The 22,222-nt window shown below is 46.5% G+C and overlaps 1 protein-coding gene across 3 annotated transcripts; it reads right to left on the reverse strand.

Annotated features, from left to right (window-relative positions):
- Nucleotides 1–243: 243 nt before the first annotated feature.
- On the reverse strand, nucleotides 244–21,323 carry LOC118095018 (uncharacterized). Of its 3 annotated transcripts, none has more exons than XM_035135868.3 (13): nucleotides 20,978–21,323; nucleotides 19,885–20,106; nucleotides 17,020–17,088; nucleotides 16,484–16,711; nucleotides 15,756–15,845; nucleotides 14,971–15,060; nucleotides 13,033–13,377; nucleotides 11,626–11,736; nucleotides 9,633–9,866; nucleotides 8,992–9,036; nucleotides 8,441–8,533; nucleotides 5,641–6,594; nucleotides 244–3,533 (listed from the first exon to the last, which is right to left on the reverse strand). In XM_035135868.3, the coding sequence occupies exons 1-13, from the start codon at nucleotides 21,321–21,323 to the stop codon at nucleotides 1,516–1,518; spliced, it is 4,845 nt and encodes a 1,614-aa protein (XP_034991759.3). In that variant the 3' UTR covers nucleotides 244–1,515. The 3 variants fall into 3 exon arrangements, with proteins under 3 accessions (XP_034991759.3, XP_034991763.3, XP_088510727.1); XM_035135872.3 differs by having other exon boundaries at nucleotides 19,885–20,021; nucleotides 20,978–21,119; XM_088654601.1 differs by lacking the exons at nucleotides 14,971–15,060; nucleotides 15,756–15,845; nucleotides 16,484–16,711; nucleotides 17,020–17,088.
- Between the last annotated feature and the right edge of the window lie 899 nt (nucleotides 21,324–22,222).

A 22,222-nucleotide genomic window follows, 5' to 3' on the forward strand; every position in this document is an offset into this window, starting at 1 on the left:
TAATCCGTTCCAGACAGGTCCACGGAGTACTCAACCTGAAGTGTACTTAACCCAAAGTATGAGTGTAATTAATTCTGGAAGTCCGTACTTAACCTGAAGCGAACTTTCCCACTGAAAGTAATGGAAAGTGGATTAATCCGTTCCAGATGGGTCTGCGGAGTACTTAAACTGAAAATACTCAAACCGAAGTGTACTTAAGCCGAGGTATGACTGTAGCAGTATCTCTTATACCAAATGAAGACATTGCTTTCAAAGTTGTTTATTTAAAGTACCACTTGATTCTCTGCAATAATTCACTTTTATTCTTTCCCATCTACATTCCAAGATATTCTTTATTTTTGGTTGATACAAGTATTTCAAATTACTTGTTATTAAAATATGCATCAATGCTACATCACTACCACCACTTATTCCAGTGATTAGAACAGTTAATTGATGCTGCAATCTCTTAGGGTTTGAAGACAACCCAGTAGACGTGCCTTTCAGCCAGGCTGTATATTGAAGACAGCATTTCATATCCTAAAAATCTGAAGTGGTGGGGTTTTGTTTTGTTTAAAAAGAGAAGTTTCTAGTCCATACTGCTGTAAAAGTAATATTGTAAATGTGCAGGCAATGCCAGATATAAAATCTCAGAAGCCTAAAGGGAGCTGACTAGGGTTTCAAGGGATCAGTACTATGTTTCCCATCAACTGAGAAATTATGCAATATAAGTGACTCTGTGCTGTTTGCTTCATCTGCATAATGTATAGTCACAGAATTGAAATTCAGAGCACATTAAAAAAATAACTTTTCTTATTTGATTTTTACCTTGCCTTTCTTCCAAGCTCAGGGCAGCACAGATATTCCCATTTTTAAAAAATCCTCACAACAACACTGTGAGGAGGAATGACTGGCCCAGGAGACTGCAACAACCTACATAGCTGAATGGCAACTTGAACCTCGGTCTTTGTAGTTTAGTGGCAATTTGAACCTAGTCCAAAACTTTGAACATTGCATTATGTTGGTCCAGAAAGGAATACACACTGGCCTGTCTAGAAGACATTGTTTGTAAAAGAAGCCTGAGTTAGCCTATCCTCGTTTTGGGGTTCAAGGCTCTTCCTGCACTCCCATCTTATGCTTGAGCACAGGATGCAGATAGGAAAAGCTGTGCCACAGAATGGCATTGCATGAACTGAAATTGCAATTCCCTGGGAACAGATTGCCAACATCCAGGCACAAACCAAGATTCCCAACACCTGGAATTTACTTGGTAGGCAAACAGGGCACAAGAGGTTTTTGCTTGCGGGTTCTGAATGCACTTATCCCACCTGGTATGTCACTCCTACCCTCCACCCTACCCTCAACACCTGGAATTTACTTGGTAGGCAAACAGGGCACAAGAGGTTTTTGCTTGCGGGTTCTGAATGCACTTATCCCACCTGGTATGTCACTCCTACCCTCCACCCTGGGGGAGGGGGGGTAGAAAACACCTCTGGGTGTGAATGATTTCACAGAACAGCTCCTTAACGCTTGCTATTACAGGATAATACATTTATCAGAGTTTTTGGGAGGAGGACTGCTCGGGGGAGTAAATGAATAAGGCATTGGTTTTCCTAGCAAAGAGGCACGAGGACTGCCCTGCTTTTGCTCAGCTTCTTTGGAAACCGTGGGCAGATTTTGGCTAGGAGAACCATAATCCATGCTGGCGTGAAAAGCATAGGAGGGCTGCAGGGATGGGGAGCTGGTTTCTCGAGGGGAAGGTGGTGATTTTGCCGATTGTGGGCTTGCAGTGGTCACAGAGGAGCTGACATTAGCGTGCTGGTGCTGGTGGGTGAGGGCCTGAGGCTTAGAAGCATCCAAATTTCTGTTCGTTCCAGGTGAAGTATATGATGAGGGCTGCCAGGATAGGGTGGTCGTGGTTTCCAGAGGGGAAGGGGATGGGTGTGCTGATCTTGTGCTTGAGGTCACACTAACATATCGCTGCTGGCTGATGAGGGCCCAAGACTCGGAGCACAGAGCATCAGAATTACCGTTGATCCAAGAAGAGGTGCCCGGCGGCTGCAGAGGTGGCGAGGTGGTGGTGGTTTCTAGAGGGGAAGGTGGTGAGCTTGCAGGTCCTGTGCTTGAGGAGTTTATGGCATAGTTCTTGCTAACAATGTTCTGCTGATGCACCAAGGGCCAAGAGTCAGAAGGCAGAGTGCCAGAATTACTGCTGGGACTAACAGCGGCGTAAGATCCAGAGGACTGCTGGGTTGCATTGGTCGAAGCAGACTGCGAAGTGAGTGGCTGTAGGCTTGAGGTTACAGGAGAGTCCACACCATCGTACTTCCCCCAATGTGTGGACGTTGGAGACTTAGAAGGTACTTTGTCTGAAGGTGCAGCCACAAGATTTTTATCTGCCACAGGGACAGAACTCCGCGGCAGGCCATCTAGCCATGTATGGTGGTGGCATTCTGATTGGTGGGCAGTCCGAGATTTGGGCGAGTGGAGGCTGGCTGCGTTTTGAGATGGTAAGGAAGTAGGAGACGTCCCTGCAGGAGTCAAACTATGGGGGAGTCCTGCGGTTCTGGGTGGTAGCTGCTCCTGAAAAAAGGAATCTTTTCCCGAAACTGCAGAAGCATAGGACCTCTGCTGCTGAATTTGGGTGGGAGGCTGAGTCTGTCTGACTGGAGGCACAGCTTGGGCAGGCAGCGTCTGTGGTGCAGTCTTCTGAAACTGGATCCCAGAGGGTCTTACAGAAACTGGTAGGAATGGTGCTGGGTAGAGAGGAGGCATCTCTGGAATAAATGTGACAGGTGGGTATACAACTGGCTGAGTCCATGCTCCAGGACTGGTAGAGACAGGCTGGAAGATGGAGGGAGGTGGTGTATCATTGTTAAAAAACCAATGGTTAACCAGATCTGCAGGCCTGGAGACCATGCTGTCAGGTTTCAAATTCTCATCCCTTCTGGTGGCTTGGGAATCCACTGGGTAAACTACAGGAGAGTTGGGAGTGTCTATTAGCTTGAGTGTCATCTCTCCCCCAGGAGCTACTGGTTTGGGAGTTCCAGGTAAAGTACTAATTTCCTTGTTGGCTGGTGGTCCAAGACATTCAGAAGGCTGGCAGAGAGAGAGATGGGGCTGAGGCGGAGGCAAAGATGTAGGCTTGCGAAGTGCAGTCTTTCGAGAAAACTTGGGAACAACCAAAGGCTTGTTTTTAGGTGGGGAGTGGCCAGAAGTCACTGCAGAGTCTTGCACTTTGGGCAAATCAGGATGGCCTGAAAGGTCTCTTGAATTGGCTGTGGCCCTCTTGTGCTCGTGCTCTTGCAAAAGAGATACTGTTTTGGGTATCTCCTTGAGATGGCCCTTGGGTAGAATGCAGGACTCCTTATCATCTTGCTTTTCGAGGGGCTCTGAAGCCCGGAGGAAAGTGGAGTGGGGCTGTGGTACCCCTGGAGCCTTGGGAAGAGGGGCAGGCTTGGGACTTACTACAGGTTCAGCTGCTGCCATCGTTTGGGGCAGCGAGTGACAAGGAGCCACTGCAGCGTTTTCCACTTCGGATGGGACAGGCTGATCTGAAACAACAACAACATTTACTGTTATGAGAGAAGGATCACAACTGCAGTTAGAAACAGGGGTGGGGTGGGGAACAGAAAGGTCAGTTGGTTCCTTCTTGAAGCCTCATATGGAAAGACCGGGGTGGGGGGTAAGCTTGGGAATCTAGATGCTGTTAAGCAGGGGAACTGTTTGTTCATTTTTAAACTAGATCTCTCTTTCTCTTTGGTGATCAGTCCTAGCCAAGCAAGATTGTCTTCCATGAATATGGCCTTAACGGTGTGTCAGTGAGTGACTATGGAGGCCAATTCACTCACGGGATCATCACCCTTGTCGTGGCGAGTGGGCTTGCACGTTCCCATGATCCTTGTGAGCAATGCCGCCGGGAGTCGTACTCCCAGTAGGATCACCCAACACGGTCAAAAGGGAGGAGCTAGACCAGGGGTCAGCAAACTTTTTCAGCAGGGGGCCAGTCAACTGTCCCTCAGACCTTGTGGGGGGCCGGACTATATTTTCGAAAAAATATGAATGAATTCCTATGCCCCACAAATAACCATAGCTGCCAAGTTTTCCCTTTTCTCGCGAGGAAGCCTATTCAGCATTAGGGAAAATCCCTTAAAAAAAGGGATAACTTGGCAGCTATGCAAATAACCCAGAGATGCATTTTAAATAAAAGGACACATTCTACTTATGTAAAAACACCAGGCAGGCCCCACAAATAACCCAAGTGTCCCTGCGTCCAGTCCCTGTGTCCGTGGGACTGCGCTACTGCGCATGTGCCCCACAGACAGCCGTTGGGACTTGGAACGAGCAGGTGCGGCGGGGCGCGGCTCCACCCCGAAGGCTCGTCCTGGGGCCACAGCAGGCAGGCTCCTCCCTGGGCCGGGCTCCGGGCTCCTCTCCGGGCCCATATAAGGCTTCCGCGTTGGGAGGGAGGTCCATCCAGCCCTCGCTCGGGCCTGCCGCCGTGCCTCGCCTCACATCTCCCCGCTCTCCGGCCATGGCTGCGGCGGCGGGCGAGGAGGGCGACGGTGGCAGGGCCCAGGCCGATGCCGCCTCTCCGTCCCGCTCCTCACCCGCTCGGCGGCGACGGAGGAGAGACCGTGGCGGGTCTGTGGCCGGCCTTGCTGGTGGCGGCGCTCCTCACCAGGCTCTGGTATGGCCGTGGAGACTGCAAGGGGAAGGAGGAGGCCGGGGGGTCCCCTCAGCGGCAGCATGGAGACTGAGGTACAGCGCCTGGTTCCCTCCCTCCCTGAGGGGAACTAAATAATAATACTAATTTTTATTCTTTCTACCCCGCCCACCTGACTGCGTTCCTAAGTTGGTACCCTAACTTTTCCTGCCTCCCCTAACTGCTCCTCTCCCAACTTCTTCCTTTCCTGCCTTGATTCGTCCCTGAGTGGGTCACTGTGGGGTTCTCCTCGCTGCCCCATGTCTTGGAGAGGGGGTGTGACACCCCCCCCCCAAAAAAATACCTGGGGTTTTCTCTCTCTTCCCCGCAAGGGACTGCGTGCATCATGCGCTTTCCACGCCAGCCCCGCAGAGACTTCGGCCGGCTGGGCGTAACTGTTGAAATCTGTTTTTACAAACGTTTCACCACATATGTTCTAGCACCCGTTAATTTAACGGGCTTCATGATACTAGTTTTAAATAAAATGACACATTCTACTCATGTAAAAACATGCTGATTCCCAGACCATCCGCGGGCCGGATTTAGAAGGCGTTTGGGCCGCATCCGGCCTTAGTTTGGGGACCCCTGAGCTAGACAAAGAATGATCCAAGAAGTCTTTGGCGGCAGAACAGGTGGAAGATAACAAGCAGTATGTTACAATGGCTGTGAAGGCGGATGAAGGCTGCAGCAGATAAGAAGAATCTGCCAGTCGTCATGATACTCATGCCATTGGAATAGAGCCTTACTGCGAAAACAGTGCATTTATCAGCGTGCACTGATCTCCACACAAAAAACAAATTCACACACAGAAGAGTCTTCCGAAAACCCATCCCAAGCCCACCCCCCTTCCCCCCCAAAAGTCTCATGGCGATTGGCAAAAATTAGGTCCATATTCCAAACAATATGAAAATCATAATAAACAGAGCAAAAGACGCTGCAAATGAAAAAGCACTTACTGGATTTGACAGGTGACACTTTAGCAGACACAGGTAGTACCAATGTTTGGACTCCACAGCCCTCCAGGCGAACAATATCAGGCATCTCCAGCAGGCACTGTTTGGCAGAGGAAGCATTGTCAAGTGGCAGGTGCTGCTGATAGGCAGCGCTGTAGGCTGCACGGAACTGGAAGAGCGACATGCCCTCGGGGTGCATGGCCAGGATGTGGGCCACCCGCTTTTTCAGTTCCTCCAGGTCCTTAGAAGGCTGTGAGTTCATCAAGTTGGATTCTCTGGGCAGCTGGTTATCCCGTGAGTGTACCTCTTTGGCTAGTGGTGATGGCCCACCAGACTGCCATGCACTTGGCTGATGGAGAAGAATGCCAGAGGGAGGTGCCTGGTGTGGAAGAATGCCGGAGGGAGGTGCCTGGTGTGGAAGAATGCCGGAGGGAGGTGCCTGGTGTGGATGAATGCCGGAGGGAGGTGCCTGGTGTGGATGAATGCCGGAGGGAGGTGCCTGGTGTGGAAGAATGCCGGAGGGAGGTGCCTGGTGTGGATGAATGCCGGAGGGAGGTGCCTGGTGTGGAAGAATGCCGGAGGGAGGTGCCTGGTGGGGAAGAATGCCGGAGGGAGGTGCCTGGCGTGGAAGAATGCCGGAGGGAGGTGCCTGGCGTGGAAGAATGCCGGAGGGAGGTGCCTGGCGTGGAAGAATGCCGGAGGGAGGTGCCTGGTGTGGAAGAATGCTGGAGGGAGGCTGGAAGGAATTCTTGGCCTTGCCTGACAAAGCACCACGAGGCTCCTGGGAGGGTGGAAAAAATGGGAAAGTGGCAGATGGGACATGCATGCTGCTGTTGTTGAGCCAGTTCTGCACTCCTGGGGACACAAAAGCAGTTGGAACAGGTGGGCCCCAATTCTGTGATTTATTTCCAGAGGGGTTGCAGATGTTAAACGAAGGCTTATAGATGCCACCAAAGTCTAAGAAAAAAGAGAAGAAGGCCATTATTGCTGGGGCAGTCAACAGAGGATGTTTATTTGTTAAAAAATATTTTAAACTCATCTCTCTGCCAAAAGCCCCCAAGGTAGCACTACATATATCTATCTATACGGTTTTAAAGACACCCGGTTAGTATCAGCAACACCACCAATCAGAACACAAGGCGCAAGAGCAGACAACTGTTGTGACTTGGGATCAAAAAGTCAATAAAGAGAAAGGTGAACTTCTGAAGGGGAGAAAATTCCACAGCTTTGATGCCGCTCCAAAGAAGGCTGTCGGTACCAACGATGCTTCATAGGATGGGAGCACACAAAGCAGGGCCTTCACAGGGAGGTTCATAAGAGAGCTGGCAGCCCTGAAGGGATTCGGTGCTTTCCAGATGCTGTGGATTACAATTTCCGTTGGATCCAGCCAGTTTTGCCAGTGGCCAAGGATGATGGGAGCTGCAGCTCAAAACATATGGATGGCACCACATTCGGTACTCCTGAATTTGTGTTTTTATATTGTAACCTACCCTGTGATCCTTGGAAGAAGGGCAGTACAGTATAGAAATTTAATAATAATTCCTAGCATCTTCAGGAAGCCTAGAAAAATACTCCTGCCTGAAATTCTGGAGAACTGATGGATCAGTAGACAATACTGGACCAGATGGTTCAAATGATCGGTCTTGGTAGAGGACAGCTTTCAATGTTTCTATGTAACCTTTCCAAAAAATTCATTGACGTGAAGAAATATGAACAAACCATTGAGCTGTGTGCATCTCAGTGCTCCTGACTGTGTTAACTATCTATTTCCCAGTTTCCCCCTTGGTCTTCTGTCATCTCTCTGTTATTTGCCTATGGAATCTCCATGTTCCGAGGTCAGCTAAGACTCTGAGAAGGACAGTTTGACCACAAAGGAATCCATGAGCAAAAACATTTTATTTGTTCTAGCCAGACAAATGGAGAGAACAAACAAGAATTGTTTGTTCTGGTAACCTTTTAATGAATTACCAGCTATCCTGCCCTGCGCCCTGATTAATGCCAATATATTACAAAACCCTTTCAATACCCGAAGGGGAGCTGCAGCCATTCTCAAAAGAATGTCCACTGTAAGGTTAAATTGCATAGAGATGGTGGCATTCATTTAGGTTTTCCTCAAAGCCGACCCACTGAAATTAATGGATGAAACTTAGTAGTGGTCATTAATTTCCATGGGTCTACCCTGAATAAAACGTGCCTGAATACCACTCTGAGATAGTATCCCATTGATTTCCTTGCATTGACTAGATCCAATTATAAGTCATGTTGTATCCTGCCTAGATTTTCTTACTGTATATGCTCAAATTAATGATTCTGGAATCATGTGAATTATGGTGAGCTCTGGTCATTAAGGAATCATTCTTTAAGCCAGGCATTCCCAAACTCAGCCGTCCAGATGTTTTGGAACTACAACTCCCATCATCCCTAGCTAACAGGACCAGTGGTCAGGGAAGATGGGAATTGTAGTCCCAAAACATCTGGAGGGCCAAGTTTGGGGGTGTCTGCTTTAAGCATTATGAAATGATGCTAGTGCTATGTCTAAGGATGACTAAGACCTACTAGGAAGTGGCAACTGTGCCATCTTTTGAAGATCTCGTAACAGTCAACAGCATGCCCTAGCAAGCAAGATGGATTTCCAGATTACTTACCATCTACAGAAAATAAATCATCTCTGTAAACCATCTTAGGAAGTTAGCTCAATCTGTCTATCAGTACAAACTGTGCTCTCTGTGACTTAAACTATTGTTCTCCTGCATCACCATCCCTGCATGGGTGAGAACAGAAAGGAGTCACCTTGGAGATTTACCTGGTGCACAGTTTGCTTGCTGGACCACTTTTGCTGGATGCAAGAGAGGCACAGGGGCAACAAGCAGAGGAAGGGCAGTCTTAACACCAGGACCTAAACAAGAAGAGAGGAACAGAAATAGCCGTATCAACCAGGAGGGATGCTTACATGATCCAAGCAGCAATATTTCTCGTCCTCTAATGAAGCAGAGGCTGGATGGCCACATTATCAGGAATGCCATAGTTGATTTCCTGGCACTGACAAGGGGTTGGTTTCCTTCCAACCCAAAAGATTCCATGACCAGTGCAGGGTTCAGCAGAGAGTTGTGCGTCTCAAGTCAGGTACAGGCCACAACCAGTTTACGCCTGTCCAGTATGTGTGCGACCCCACACATGTGCACTGTACCAAACCCAGAAGTTACCCAAAAACATCCCAAAAAGAAAAACGTCCGGGTTTGAGCAACACAGAACAGAACAGATACACAAGTGGTTGTTCCATGAACTAGCTATTACTGGGAGGCATGCAGAAATTATGCTGAATTGGACAGTAGCACTTTTCTGACTTTGACTTACATTTTGCTGTTTTCTTTTTCTTCTTCTTTTTCGTTTTTCTTTTTCCTAAGTTGGAGAAAGGGAAGCCAGTGTTGATTCTGGAGCTTTCCTAACAACATGAGGTTAGGCTTACTCATGCCTGATTTCAGACAGGACTCTCCCAATGCCACTGAGAGACCAACTGAGAGCTAACGATTATATGTTCAATTTGAAGGAAGTTATTTCACCAAACAGATGATCAAAGCTGACAAATTAAATCAGTTCTATGAATAGATGAGCAGAAGTAAGTTGCTGGTGGTGATAATGACTGAAGTGGATATTGGAATAATATATCTGCTTATGGAATAATCTATCATTTGGCAATTTGTTGGTTTTTTAAAACTGAACCCCATGGCTGCAATGGTATATAATTCTTGTGACTTACTTTTGAGTTGTTTGAATTGCATTGTAAAGTCCCACTATATTCAGTAAGTCCCAGGGAAGCATGCAACTTTAGAACAAAGGAGCATTGAGTCTCATCTCCTGTTTGGTTCTGGCTCAGGAAAGAATTCAGATTTGATGGTTACGAGACAAGGAACCAAAATGCAATCTAGCTTTGCTGGCTATCCCAGGCAACATGGGAGTGGAATGTTGCAGTCAATCCTCCCCCCTCCAAAATTCACCTGATCCAATCGAAACAACACATTTACGTCTCTCCTCTCGGTATCTGATGTTTAAGTTAGGCATTTGACGCTCCAAAAACTCCAGTGTGTCCTTGTGGCCTTGGGCAATGCTGAACTTCTCCAGGTCAATACTTTTCCTGGCCAGCAGGAGCTCCTGCACTTTCTCAACCCTCAGACCTTCACTGTATGTGCTTATGAGGTTTGTGAGTGATGCCAAGACATCTGTCAGCGAAGCTAGAGGAGGGGAAAAGCATATTAGCATGAAGACTACATTGAGGTAGGCAGCAGCAAGCAAAGATGGGGCAAAGGAAAAGCAACTGGGAAGAAATATATGATACTTCTCCTGCTCCAGGCAAGCTTGCTGTTTTGTTTCACTTTAGTTCTTAGGATTCTTGGCATATTGGTTGTATTTTATAAAACAGGCATCCCCAAACTGCGGCCCTCCAGATGTTTTGGCCTACAACTCCCATGATCCCTTGCTAACAGGACCAGTGCTCAGGGATGATGGGAATTGTAGTTCTGAAGTTTGGGGGTGCCTGTTATAAAATGTCACAAACTACAGGTGAAACTCGGAAAATTAGAATATCGTCAAAAAGTGCATTTATTTCAGTAACGCAACTTAAAAGGTGAAACCAATATATGAGATAGATGCATAACATGCAAAGCAAGATATGTCAAGCCTTTATTTGTTGTAATTGAAATTATTTGTTGTTAGGTGGGTCAATTATAAATGGAATATAATTAATGAAATGTAATAGCGACGTTTATTTTTGTATTATTATAACTATTTGTTTTATTACTGTGGAATTTCCAAAAGAAAGCATTTGTAAAAGTTAAAAGAAAAATAATAATAATAATAATAAGTTGAATTACTGAAATAAATGCACTTTTCGACGATATTCAAATTTCCCGAGTTTCACCTGTACTTTGATAAATCTAAACCTCAGGAAAAAAAATCTGCGCACCAAGTCAAATATTAACACAATGTTTTCTTTAAAATGTCAATACACTTTGGGAGTGTTACTAATCAGGAAGAGGCCAATATTCTTCTACAGTTGAAGGGCTAAGCCATCATCAGACCTGTGCTATTGATTTTAGGGAGAAGAAAAGGCTAAGGAGTAAACCCTACACAAATCTGGGAGTTGCTAAGATGGTTGGATGGAGTCCTTTAGGCTTCATTCTGGCAACTCCTGCAGCCAAGCTGGTGTCAAACGATTTGCTCTGCTTTCCTTGCCATTTTCAACCTTACAACAACCCCATGAGGTCAGTTAAGGCTGAGAAATTGACCACGGTCACACAGTTTGTTTCATGACTGGGTGGGGAAATGAACCTGGGACTCCCCAATCCTAGTTTGACATTCTGACTACAGTGGTACCTTGGTTCTCGAACTTAATTCATTTTAGGAGTCTGTTCGACTCCCAAAACCATTCAAAAACCAAGGTGCAGCTTCCGACTGGCTGCAGAAGCTTCCTGCACTCAAATGGAAGCCGTGCCGGACGTTCGGCTTCTGAAAAACGTTCACAAACCGGAACACTTACTACCGGGTTTGCGACGTTCGGGAGCCAATTTGTTTGGGAACTAAGCCGTTCGGGAACCAAGGTTTGACTCTACTCTACTTCACCAGTAAATGAAGCCAGAACACTGTGTACCACGATTCTCTGATTCTATAAAGCATCAGGAATCTTACAACTAAAAACGCAAAAGGTTTCTAGTCTTTACGGTTGCAAGAGTAAGCAGAAAGTGTGCTATTTCTGAATAAACATGCCTGGGGCTGTACTCACAATGTGGTCCTGCACAAACACCAATATGCATAGACACAGAAGCAAGTCGTGGGCTGCAGAGAGATTCTTCACCCAATGCCAAGCCATACAAATCAATGCCGAATGTGATACAAATACTCTAGCTGGCCTGTACATTCCCACTCCCTCTGTCTGGCCTCTGTGCTGCTCCTGCACCTGGACCCAGCATCCTCCGGAATTAAATGCAATCTTACCAGGCTTCTTTTTGAGCACATTTTGGTTCACAGGTTTTGATTTCCCAGCAGGCCGTTGCATGTTTAAGGGGGCAGAAGCACAGGACTGGGGCACAGTGGAAGTGCAGGAAGCTGGAAGAGAAAGGAAGCAGGGGAAGAAATGTGAGAAAGCATGGGAGTTAACACACAGGATCTAGGGATCTGCATAACTTCAGCTGTACCGGGAATATAAACATAGCCGTTATATTATGCCTCAGTACCCAAGCTCTCACAAAATCCATTTTTTTCTGCTTTTTTTTTAAAAAAAGAACCATTTGATAGAAATATGCCAGTTTGGTCCTATGCCCTGTCTCCTTCTGCACCTGGACCCAGGGTGTTGGACCTGGGAGACCTGGGTTCAAATCCCTCTCAGCCACGAAACTCACTGGTGACCTTGAACCGGTCACAATCTCTCAGCCTAACCTACCTCACAGGGTTGTTGTGATGATACAAGTGGGAAGGAAGAGAACCATGACACCTTAAGCTCCCTGGAGGAAAGGTGGGATATAAAGTTAGTAAGATATAAAGTGGGATATAAAGTAAGTTATTCAGTGTTTGGCCAAAACGAAAAAAGCAAAGAAACCCCTGGGATCAGTATAACGGCAATTTATAGAAAGTTATGAGCATGGCTAGGGACCCAGGTGGCGCTGTGGTTAAACCACTGAGCCTAGGGCTTGCTGATCAGAAGGTCGGCGGTTCGAATCCCTGTGACGGGGTGAGCTCCTGTTGCTTGGTCCCAGCTCCTGCCAACCTAGCAGTTCGAAAGCACGTCAAAATGCAAGTAGATAAATAGGAACCGCTACAGCGGGAAGGTAAACGGCGTTTCCGTGTGCTGCTCTGGTTTGCCAGAAGCGGCTTTGTCATGCTGGCCACATGACCTGGAAGCTATACGCCGGCTCCCTCGGCCAATAATGCGAGATGAGCGCGCAACCCCAGAGTCGGTCACAACTGGACCTAATGGTCAGGGGTCCCTTTACCTTTTATGAGCATGGCTACAATATACTTCAGTACTTAAGCTCCCAAGAACTAGGGTTTGTCTTGAAGAGCCAAAAAAAAGAGGACAGCCCGAACCAGGGAAATAAGTGTGTGGGGCCACCCGTTCGTCTCTTTCCCTGCTCAGGCTTGGAGCAGCTGCGGCGTGTGGAGCAGCCCATGCCCAAGCCACACGAGCCCAAAAATAAAATAAAAATAATCCCTCCCAAGCCATACATTTCCTTTGAAATGTAAACCCCCACCCCCCAAGATGGGCATGTTCGCCCCACAAAAGAGGACATGTCCAGGATTTCCCGGATGTATGGCAACCATACCACAAACTTTAAAATGTCTATATGGTTTGGGTTTTTTTAAAGGAACGTGTTTTTAGACCTCACCGTCACAGAGACATCTCACCTGGCTTTGTTTCCATTAAGTCTGGAGACAGGGTGTTTGATCCTTTGGAAGATGGGACCAGCACCGAAGAGGGACCAGCACCGAATGAGACAGGGGGGAGGCCAAGACTACCGGAGAGAAGTTGAACCAAACAATTGTGGGGCCACTTGCCATTTGTGAAAGAGTAACGAAGGCCCGGCACATCCAGGAGGCAAGACGTTACGTCTTCATACCCCAAATCTTGGCTGAAAGTCTCTAAGTCAAACCCATGCTTCTTCTCTAGGTTTTCCTTCAGTGCCTTTATATTCAGACCAGCGGGATGGTTTCCAAGAACATCGAGGATTGGCACCAAGGCAGCAGCCAGGTCTGAAAAGGAAGGATGTACTATTTCAACCTGATGAAAGTCACGTCAATACTACTTATCTCCACATTGGAGAATTGGGGCTCAGGCTGCAAGAAACTTAGGAGGCAGGGCACTTAGTTAATACATGACCAGGGTGAGACTTGCTTAGGCTGCCATTTGTCATCCTACACTAGTTCTCTATAGCTACTACATAGCTGTACTTGGTATAGAGAATGGAGAATGCAGTCCCCTTCTCATCAAGTGGATAGAAGTGGGAGACTCCTCCTAGTTGCCCCAAAAGACATCATACACAGACTAGCCACATAATCTTCCCCTCTAGCAATTGGAAAGATAACAGCCCTCCTATTCTATGCTACCTGCTCTGCAATGTCAGTGCTTTTGAGGAGCTCTGGCTGATACTTGGGCTTTTCAGGGGTGGAGGTGGAATGGACCGGGCAACTTTTTCTCCCTAACTGAAGCCTGGTTAGTTACAGGTAGGTAGCTGTTTTGGTCTGACGTAGTCGAAACAAAATAAAAAAATTCCTTCCAGTAGCACCTTAGAGACCAACTAAGTTTGTCATTGGTATGAGCTTTCGTGTACACATGAGCACACGGAAGCTCATACCAATGACAAACTTAATTGGTCTCTAAGGTGCTACTGGAAGGATTTTTTAAAAAAAATTGAAGCCTGGTTAGGTAGCATGGGTGAGAAAGGCACTGGAGACCCATCAGAGTGTGGAGTTCCCCACTGCTGAAAGTGCTTCACCTGTTGCCTCAGGTTTTCAAAAATGGCCCAGAGTCATGTGCTAAGAGTCGCATCTCTGAGAGGTAATTTGATTGAAAGCTACAATGGGCTAGAAAAGGCAGAGCTCTAGATACATACCTGAAATGGAAGACTTGTTACATCTCTAACATGGAGGTTTTTACACCCCAGGCGGGTATATCTGTATGCCTCCTCTGATGGGAAAAGCTCCCAGGCGCTTGACTATTGGCGCCAAGTCTTCCCCCAACAGGGTGGCCATTTTGAGGTGCTATATTTCAGGTTGCAAATTGGTTGCTGCAATTTCTGGAATTCCCTCTGGAAACTGGGAATTGCATGAAGAGAAGCAAAGTACCTATCCACATTTAGAGTGCTTAAGATATACAGTGATACCTCGACTTACGAACGACTCGACAACCGAAGTTTTCAACTTACGAATGGGGAAAATGGCCGCATGCTTACGAATTTCTCGACATCAAAACAGAAACCGGGCGGTTTTAGATAGGGTTTTTTCGACTTACGAATTTTTAGATGGGGTTGCTTCGACTTACGAATTTTTTCTGTTTCCAATGCGTTCCTATGGGAAATTGCATTTCCAATGGCGCTTTTCGACTTACAAATTTTTCGACCTACGAAGGTGCCTTCAGAACGGATTAAATTCGTAAGTCGAGGCACCACTGTACATTAAATAGACATGGGATTGAAGTAGTGGCGATAAGATTAAGCATAGGTGGGGTGGTGGTTGGGGTTGAGTGGAGTCACAATTCAAAATGAAGAGGACAAGCCACCCATGTACCACATTCCAGATGCTACCTGCAGTACCAAAGAAACCTCAGGGTTCAAAACAAAAACTTACCAGACTTCTTTCCCATCAGCGTCTGGGGCACAGAATTTGAGTTGCAGGCAGAGAAACCAGCATCAAGCGAGGGAACAGGGCTAGGGGAACCTACCAGAGGAGAAAACAAAGGTTGTTGAGGTGGTTCTTGAAGAAATGCTTGAAGGAAAAAATATGGACCCAACAGATTTAAACATGGCAGACAGCCATGAGACAGTGTGATGGTGAAAGTGGTGACACATGTAGGCCTATAGTTTAGCTCCCCTTGATAAACCATGAGCAGTAAGCCACTGTACAAACTTCAGCTGAATTGAGAGACTGAAAAGGAAGTCTCTGATCACCATTTGGCAGAAAGGGCAACCTCAACAACTCTTATCATTGAAAAGGTGGGATACTCCTGTCACGTCAGGGTGCTGCAGCCTTGAGTATTGTTCCCCAACCACCTCCCAGGGGTGCTCAGTCTAGGCTATTTTGTAGGTCAGGCATTGTTCTGTTACGTTTTCTTGAGGCCTGCATATGCTAAAGTGATCCAAGGCAGACTATCTAGCATCCCGCTTTTGGAAAAACTTCAAGCAAAGATTTGAAGTGCCTGTGTATGAGGGGGGAGGGGAAGAGAGAGTCGTTCCTGCATAGGCCAGCTCCACGCCCCCACGCCCCCCAATTCAAACCCAGTCCTTTCAAACTAACTGCTATTGAAGGCCACCATAGTCTATCTTTGGCCCCTTAAGGGGCTTTACTACCCAAAGAGCAATTAATGGATCAAGTGCAGGCACAGCTCCGCATCCAGAATTCCTAGGCATCCTTACCAGATTTATTTCTCATTAGCCCATCAGTTGTGGTATGTGAGCTGCATACAGAGAAATCAGAATCCAAGGAAGGAGCTGAGCTAGAGGGACCTGAGACGTGATATAAAGAGACAGGTTATGAAACATACCTTCTGTGTTCAGAGTAAATGACATAAGCCCATCAGTGTCATGGCCTGCACACTTTCTGCAGGCTTTGCAAGTAGTTTTTTGCTTATCAAAAGAGAAATCCAGCTTGCACATCACCAGCGAGCCCAGGTTAAAAGATGGGAATTGCAGAAAGAAAAAGAAGGCACGAGACAGGCAAAATACCAGGCAGACTGGAGAGCCTCATGTGACAAAACCTATGTACTGTACCTCATTGCTGTGGTACCTCGACTTACGAATTTAATCCGTTCCGAACGGACCGTTGTAAGTCGAAAAATTTGTAAGTCAAAGCCAATTTGGGGGGGGGGGTGGTAAAAAAATTCGCAAGTCGAAAAACTCCTATCTAAACAGCATCCAAAATGGCGGACAGAACTCTGTTCGTAACTCGAAACATTCGTAAGTCGAGGTACCACTGTACTTCTGAAGACTATGTTACCGAGCCCAGCCTTGCCCTCGTACTCTCCCTGAAGCCAATTCATAGGCCCTTGCTCTTGCCAACAATGAGGCTGGCACTCCAAAACGGTCACAGAATGGGGCCAGGGGTGCTGAACTCACAAGTGATAACATTTCAATCTTTCCCTTACGCGATTCAAGCTGGACAACGCAATTCCGGGTCCTATTGCTGTTTCTGAGAATCAGACCAGGAACATCCTGCAGGCATGACACCGTGTCACTGTAGCCCAGATCACGGCGGAACATCTCCAGGTCAAATCCACAATTCTCTAGCAGGGCCTTTTTCAGGTTCTTCACCTTAAGACCCGGAGTATGACATTTAAGGACTTCCCAGATTGGCACCAAGGCAGCTGACAGATCTGAAATGAAAGCACTGACTTCACTTCTCATGTCTATAGTACCTTGCACTATGACGGCACCCTCAGGATTCTGTGCGTGTGGGAAGCAGAAAGGCTTGGCTAGAATGGAACCTATAATGGATACCCCATGAACCACAATGAGTTCAGGAAGTTGCATTTAACAAGGAGTTTGACGGAACTACTGCAGAATCAGAGACTGGAGCCATGGCCTAGGAACCACAGGACATAGGATCCAGTCTCCTGCCAAGTGTAAGTCATTTGTCGCTTACACACATAGCAACATTACACAAAGCAGTTCTCTGTTTTACCTGGTGCCTGGTTTGCTGGTTCTTGCAAAAGGTTCTCAGTACTGACAGAAGAAGAAGGTGCAGAGGGATCTATAGGAGAAAAATCAAATCAGTCAGGAATCAGTTTCAGAATCAGTTTCTCAGCGTCTGCATAATAACTGGAAATGGGGAAGCAAATTTTGAGCGACAAGTTTGTTTTCAGTGGAGAAAAGAGTACAGTAGTACCTCTTGTTACGTCAGTCTCCTTTGCATTTTTCCAGGATACAAATGCAGCAAACCCAGAAGTGTATACTTCCGGGTTTTGCTGCATGCACATGCACAAAAGCGCTCTGCGCACCTTGTGTATGCGCAGAAGTGCTCTATCGTGCCGCGTGTGTGCGCAGAAGCGGCGCTCTATTTGCAGACTTTTCAGGGTGTGAACGGCACCCCAGAACGAATAGAGTCCATAACTAGAGGTACCACTGTACTCAATATAATGTTCAGAGCACTCTTTTAATCATTACTACATGACATGCTGAACAGTCAAGTATTCAGCAGCTCAGTTCCAAGACTCCTAAGTTCTACTCTTAAGTTTCCTTCACATTTCACTCTGTTAGTTACTCTGGCCTCTTCCTTCCCTCTCCACCCCTTTGTCTCTCCCCTTGACAAAAATTTAACTTATGAACTCTCTGGGACAGGGAGCTGTAATTATTGCATTAAAAACTCTGTAAAGTTGATCGCCATTCCGGATGGACGGGAGTTTGCTCGCTCCGAGAAACTCCAGCGCATTGAAGGAAGGGGGTACCGCAAGAGTGCCGCGGACCCCCAAATAAACCTCAGATCGGGCTTTCTGAGGACATGGGACTCGGCGGCCACCCCTCAGAAACAACCCCCTCAGATTTTAAATTGTTTGTCTGTGTTGTGGTTAATACATAGCTCTCAAGAAAACAGGATGGTGATAGTTAAAGGAAAAGGTAATACAAATTCAAGTCGACAGCTATTAACCATGAAAACTAAACCGAACCTAAAGGTTTAGAGCAGGCACCCCCAAACTTCAGCCCTCCAGATGTTTTGGACTACAATTCCCATCATCCCTGACCACTGGTCCTCTTAGCTAGCGATCATGGGAGTTGTAGGCCAAAACATCTGGAGGGCCGCAGTTTGGGAATGCCTGGTTTAGAGGCACTACAATATACCTCTAAATACCAGTTGTGGGTGAGGGAGTAGAACTGTCAACATCTGAAAAGGGCTACTGCCTTCATAACCTGCTCATGAGCTTCCTAAAAACACCTGGTAGGCCAAGATGTGAAATAGGACATTATACTAAATCATTATACTGAATCCCAAGCAGGAATTAAGATTGCCGGAAGAAATATCAACAACCTCAGATATGCAGATGACACAACCTTGATGGCAGAAAGTGAGGAGGAATTAAAGAACCTTTTAATGAGGGTGAAAGAGGAGAGCGCAAAATATGGTCTGAAGCTCAACATCAAAAAAACCAAGATCATGGCCACTGGTCCCATCACCTCCTGGCAAATAGAAGGGGAAGAAATGGAGGCAGTGAGAGATTTTACTTTCTTGGGCTCCTTGATCACTGCAGATGGTGACAGCAGTCACGAAATTAAAAGACGCCTGCTTCTTGGGAGAAAAGCAATGACAAACCTAGACAGCATCTTAAAAAGCAGAGACATCACCTTGCCGACGAAGGTCCGTATAGTTAAAGCTATGGTTTTCCCAGTAGTGATGTATGGAAGTGAGAGCTGGACCATAAAGAAGGCTGATCGCCGAAGAATTGATGCTTTTGAATTATGGTGCTGGAGGAGACTCTTGAGAGTCCCATGGACTGCTAGAAGATCAAACCTATCAATTCTTAAGGAAATCAGCCCTGAGTGCTCCCTGGAAGGACAGATCGTGAAGCTGAGGCTCCAATACTTTGGCCACCTCATGAGAAGAGAAGAATCCTTGGAAAAGACCCTGATGTTGGGAAAGATTGAGGGCACTAGGAGAAGGGGACGACAGAGGACAAGATGGTTGGACAGTGTTCTCGAAGCTACGAACATGAGTTTGACCAAACTGCGGGAGGCAGTGCGGGACAGGGGTGCCTGGCGTGCTGTGGTCCATGGGGTCACGAAGAGTCGGACACGACTAAACGACTAAACAACAACTAAATCAAGGGTGGAAAAATCTGTGGCCTTCCAGGTGTCGCTGGACTACAATTCTCATTATTTTATGGCCATCAGTCCTGCTGGTTGGGTTGTTGAGAGCTGGAAGTCCAACCATATCTAGAGGGCCAAAGCTTCCTTAACCTGGCTTACTGAGCTTCTGCTGGATCCAGTGTTAGAAAATGGGATAGGAAAGCTAGGAGCCAAATGGCTTCTGGGGCCTGGGTTGTGGGCGACCAAAACATAATGTCTAGTCACCACGGGGGGGGGGGGTTAGCAACACTTTTTATTTATTGATTTGATAAGCATGAATTAATATGCAATTCACATGACACGTTGTTAATATCACATTTTAAGCAGAAATTGTTAATACTGTACATGTTTAATTTACTGTTTACAATCTTGGCACCATACTTTAGTTTTCAAAACACTACTCTTTATTGTTAACATATTGTCTCTTTAACATATACATTTTAATAATCCTTGAGTGTCAGCCAGGCACATAAAAATTTTCCTAGACTTTTGGAGGTGCTCGCAAATGGAGAATCTTTAGGCGCAAAAGGTGCCTGGTGCCCTGCTAATGTCAAACCTGGCTGGATCTTACATGAAGTGGGCAGTCAAAACTTTCAACTGGAACCCCCAAGTTGCTTTTTTAACATAATTATGATCGAGAAGATCAGAAACAACCCCTTCTCTCCCCACCAAAAATAAATAAATTCAAATTCAGCTTCTTGCCTTGTACCTTCAATAAGCTGAACCACACAGTTCAGTCTGTTCTGTTGGTATGTGATGTTTAAATTCGGCATTCGCTGTTCCAAAAATTCCAGTGTGTCTGCGTAGCCTCCACGAACGCTGAGCTTCTCTAGATCAATTCCATCGCTAGCAAGAAACAATTTCTGTAGTTTCTTAATCCTCAAACCCCATTGGTACCTCTTTAGAACACTGAAGAGCAACCCCAAGACTCCTGCCAGAGATGCCAAACAATGCAGATCGCAAATCAAAATTCCGTCAGACAGTGATATGATGCAGAGCAATCCAGATTTCAACTCAAGTTATTTTTAGAAAGACATCTGTAAGAACCCAGAATGCTCAACCTAAAAATGAGCTAAGCATTATAACCATTCCCCCCTCTGGCTCCAGTCTACTCCATGTCCCCCCTCCCAGCACCTGTCTGCTGCTGCTACACCCTTCCGCACCCATTCACATATAATCCCCCGAACTCCACAAAAGTGGTAACTGTTGCCGCACTGGCAAAAAACCAGCCCTCTCTTTGCCACCTCCCTGATGCTTGGAATGCTGCTATGGCAGTATCTGGGCTCAGGAACCCTATCCTGAAAGCCAAGAACAGATTGCCCACATCCTTATATGATTCTCAGCATTAAGCCTCCTCAGCGCCACCTTGAAAGCTCCCTGGACATTGCAGATTCTCATCCAGCAATGTTGTACAGGATTTGGTTGTCTGAATCTATCTTTCATGGAAGATTTTGCAGGACAGCCCAAGTTTGGATGATACTGAGCTTCCGATGTTCCTCCATGGATGAGTTTTAGTGCAGATATGAGTTCTAGGGCCAACCAGCATTGCATTTACTTATTAACTCAGAAAGACAGCTAATATTTGTATTGGAGAATTAAATTTGGCCACCAGTCTCCAGCAACACAGACTTGGATTTTGCTGTTTTGTTTGGTGCTGGTTTTAATGTGCATGCTATTTATTGCGGTAAGCTGCTTTGAGTTACTTTTGTATTGTTAAAGAAATGATTAATAATAATAAATTACAATAATAATAATAATAATAATAATAAATAATGGTTTTAATACATAAGGTATACATTTACCCGTTTCTCCTCCAGGGTCTTCTTCATCTGTTGACCTCAAAGCTGGCCCTCCAGAGATGTCCACCCCATTCTCTCTTCCTTCAGCCCCGTGGCCAAGATGGAATCCATTCGCTAGCTTTACAACTGGGACCTGTGAGTCACCTTCTTCCACAACCACAAAGTCCTTCATTTCAGCCAGAAACTGCTTGAGCGAGCTGTACCCATGACGAGTGATTTTAAGCTGGTAGCCATGCAGCCGGTGGAAGGCCCCAGCGAAGTCCCCAAAACTGAGCCCCAGGGGGTTTCTGAGCAGTAGGTCCAGCACATTGCTCTTCAGGACATCGGGGTCCCCCTCTTCCAAGGCCATGAGCCCTGGAGTCAGGTGGAAACATCAAGGAAAAAATGGCACCAGGTGATTCAATTCCTTGGAGATCCTCCCTGCCTTACATCATTTGTTTTCTGTGCCTCTGAAAGAGTTACGACACCATCAGTGTGCTTCATCTGTATGATGGAAAAACTCAGAAACACTGCAACTTGAGCATTTCCTTAAGAGCTTTTGGTGGCATTATTTTGATATAAAAGAAGTTTGCACACTCTTTGTAGTAAAATGGGGGGAGACCTGGGCTATCCCTGCCCCCCACAATAAACACCACAGCCATTCTTCCTGCCTGCAGTGGATGTTCAGACAGCATGGAGAAGTATTACAGCTCCTCCATTACCTGAGGGATAGCTCAGTTGGTAGAGCATGAGACTCTTAATCTCAGGGTTGTGGGTTCAAGCCCCACATTGGGTGAAAGATTCATCCATTGCAGGGGGTTGGAACAGATCAGGCATCCCCAAACTGCAGCCCTCCAGATGTTTTGGCCTACAACTCCCATGATCCCTAGTTAACAGGGCCAGTGGTCGGGGAAGATGGGAATTGTAGTCCAAAACATCTGGAGGGCCGAAGTTTGGGGATGCCTGGACTAGATGATCATCGTGGTCCTTTCCAACTCTATGCGGGGAGGAACTCCAGTCAGGGTCCCTCTCTGGACGTTGGAGCTCTTTTCGCATGCAGCAGCCCCTATTGGCTGTTATTTACTCTGAGCTTCAAGGGGGAAGTCAATGGGGCAGCCTTAAATCGCAGCCCTACCCCTATCTAAATTCCATTTAATAAAGCTTTCTTCCAAGTGAGGTTAGGATTGCAGCTTTAGCCTAGATCCAGCCAACTTTGGTTACAAAACTGAGCAGGAAAAACATTATTTACTTTGTTGCTCATGTCAGGAG

Source organism: Zootoca vivipara, chromosome 12 (genome assembly GCF_965207765.1).
Source record: "Zootoca vivipara chromosome 12, rZooViv2.hap1.1, whole genome shotgun sequence".
In the NCBI taxonomy this organism is placed as follows: Eukaryota; Metazoa; Chordata; class Lepidosauria; order Squamata; family Lacertidae; genus Zootoca; species Zootoca vivipara.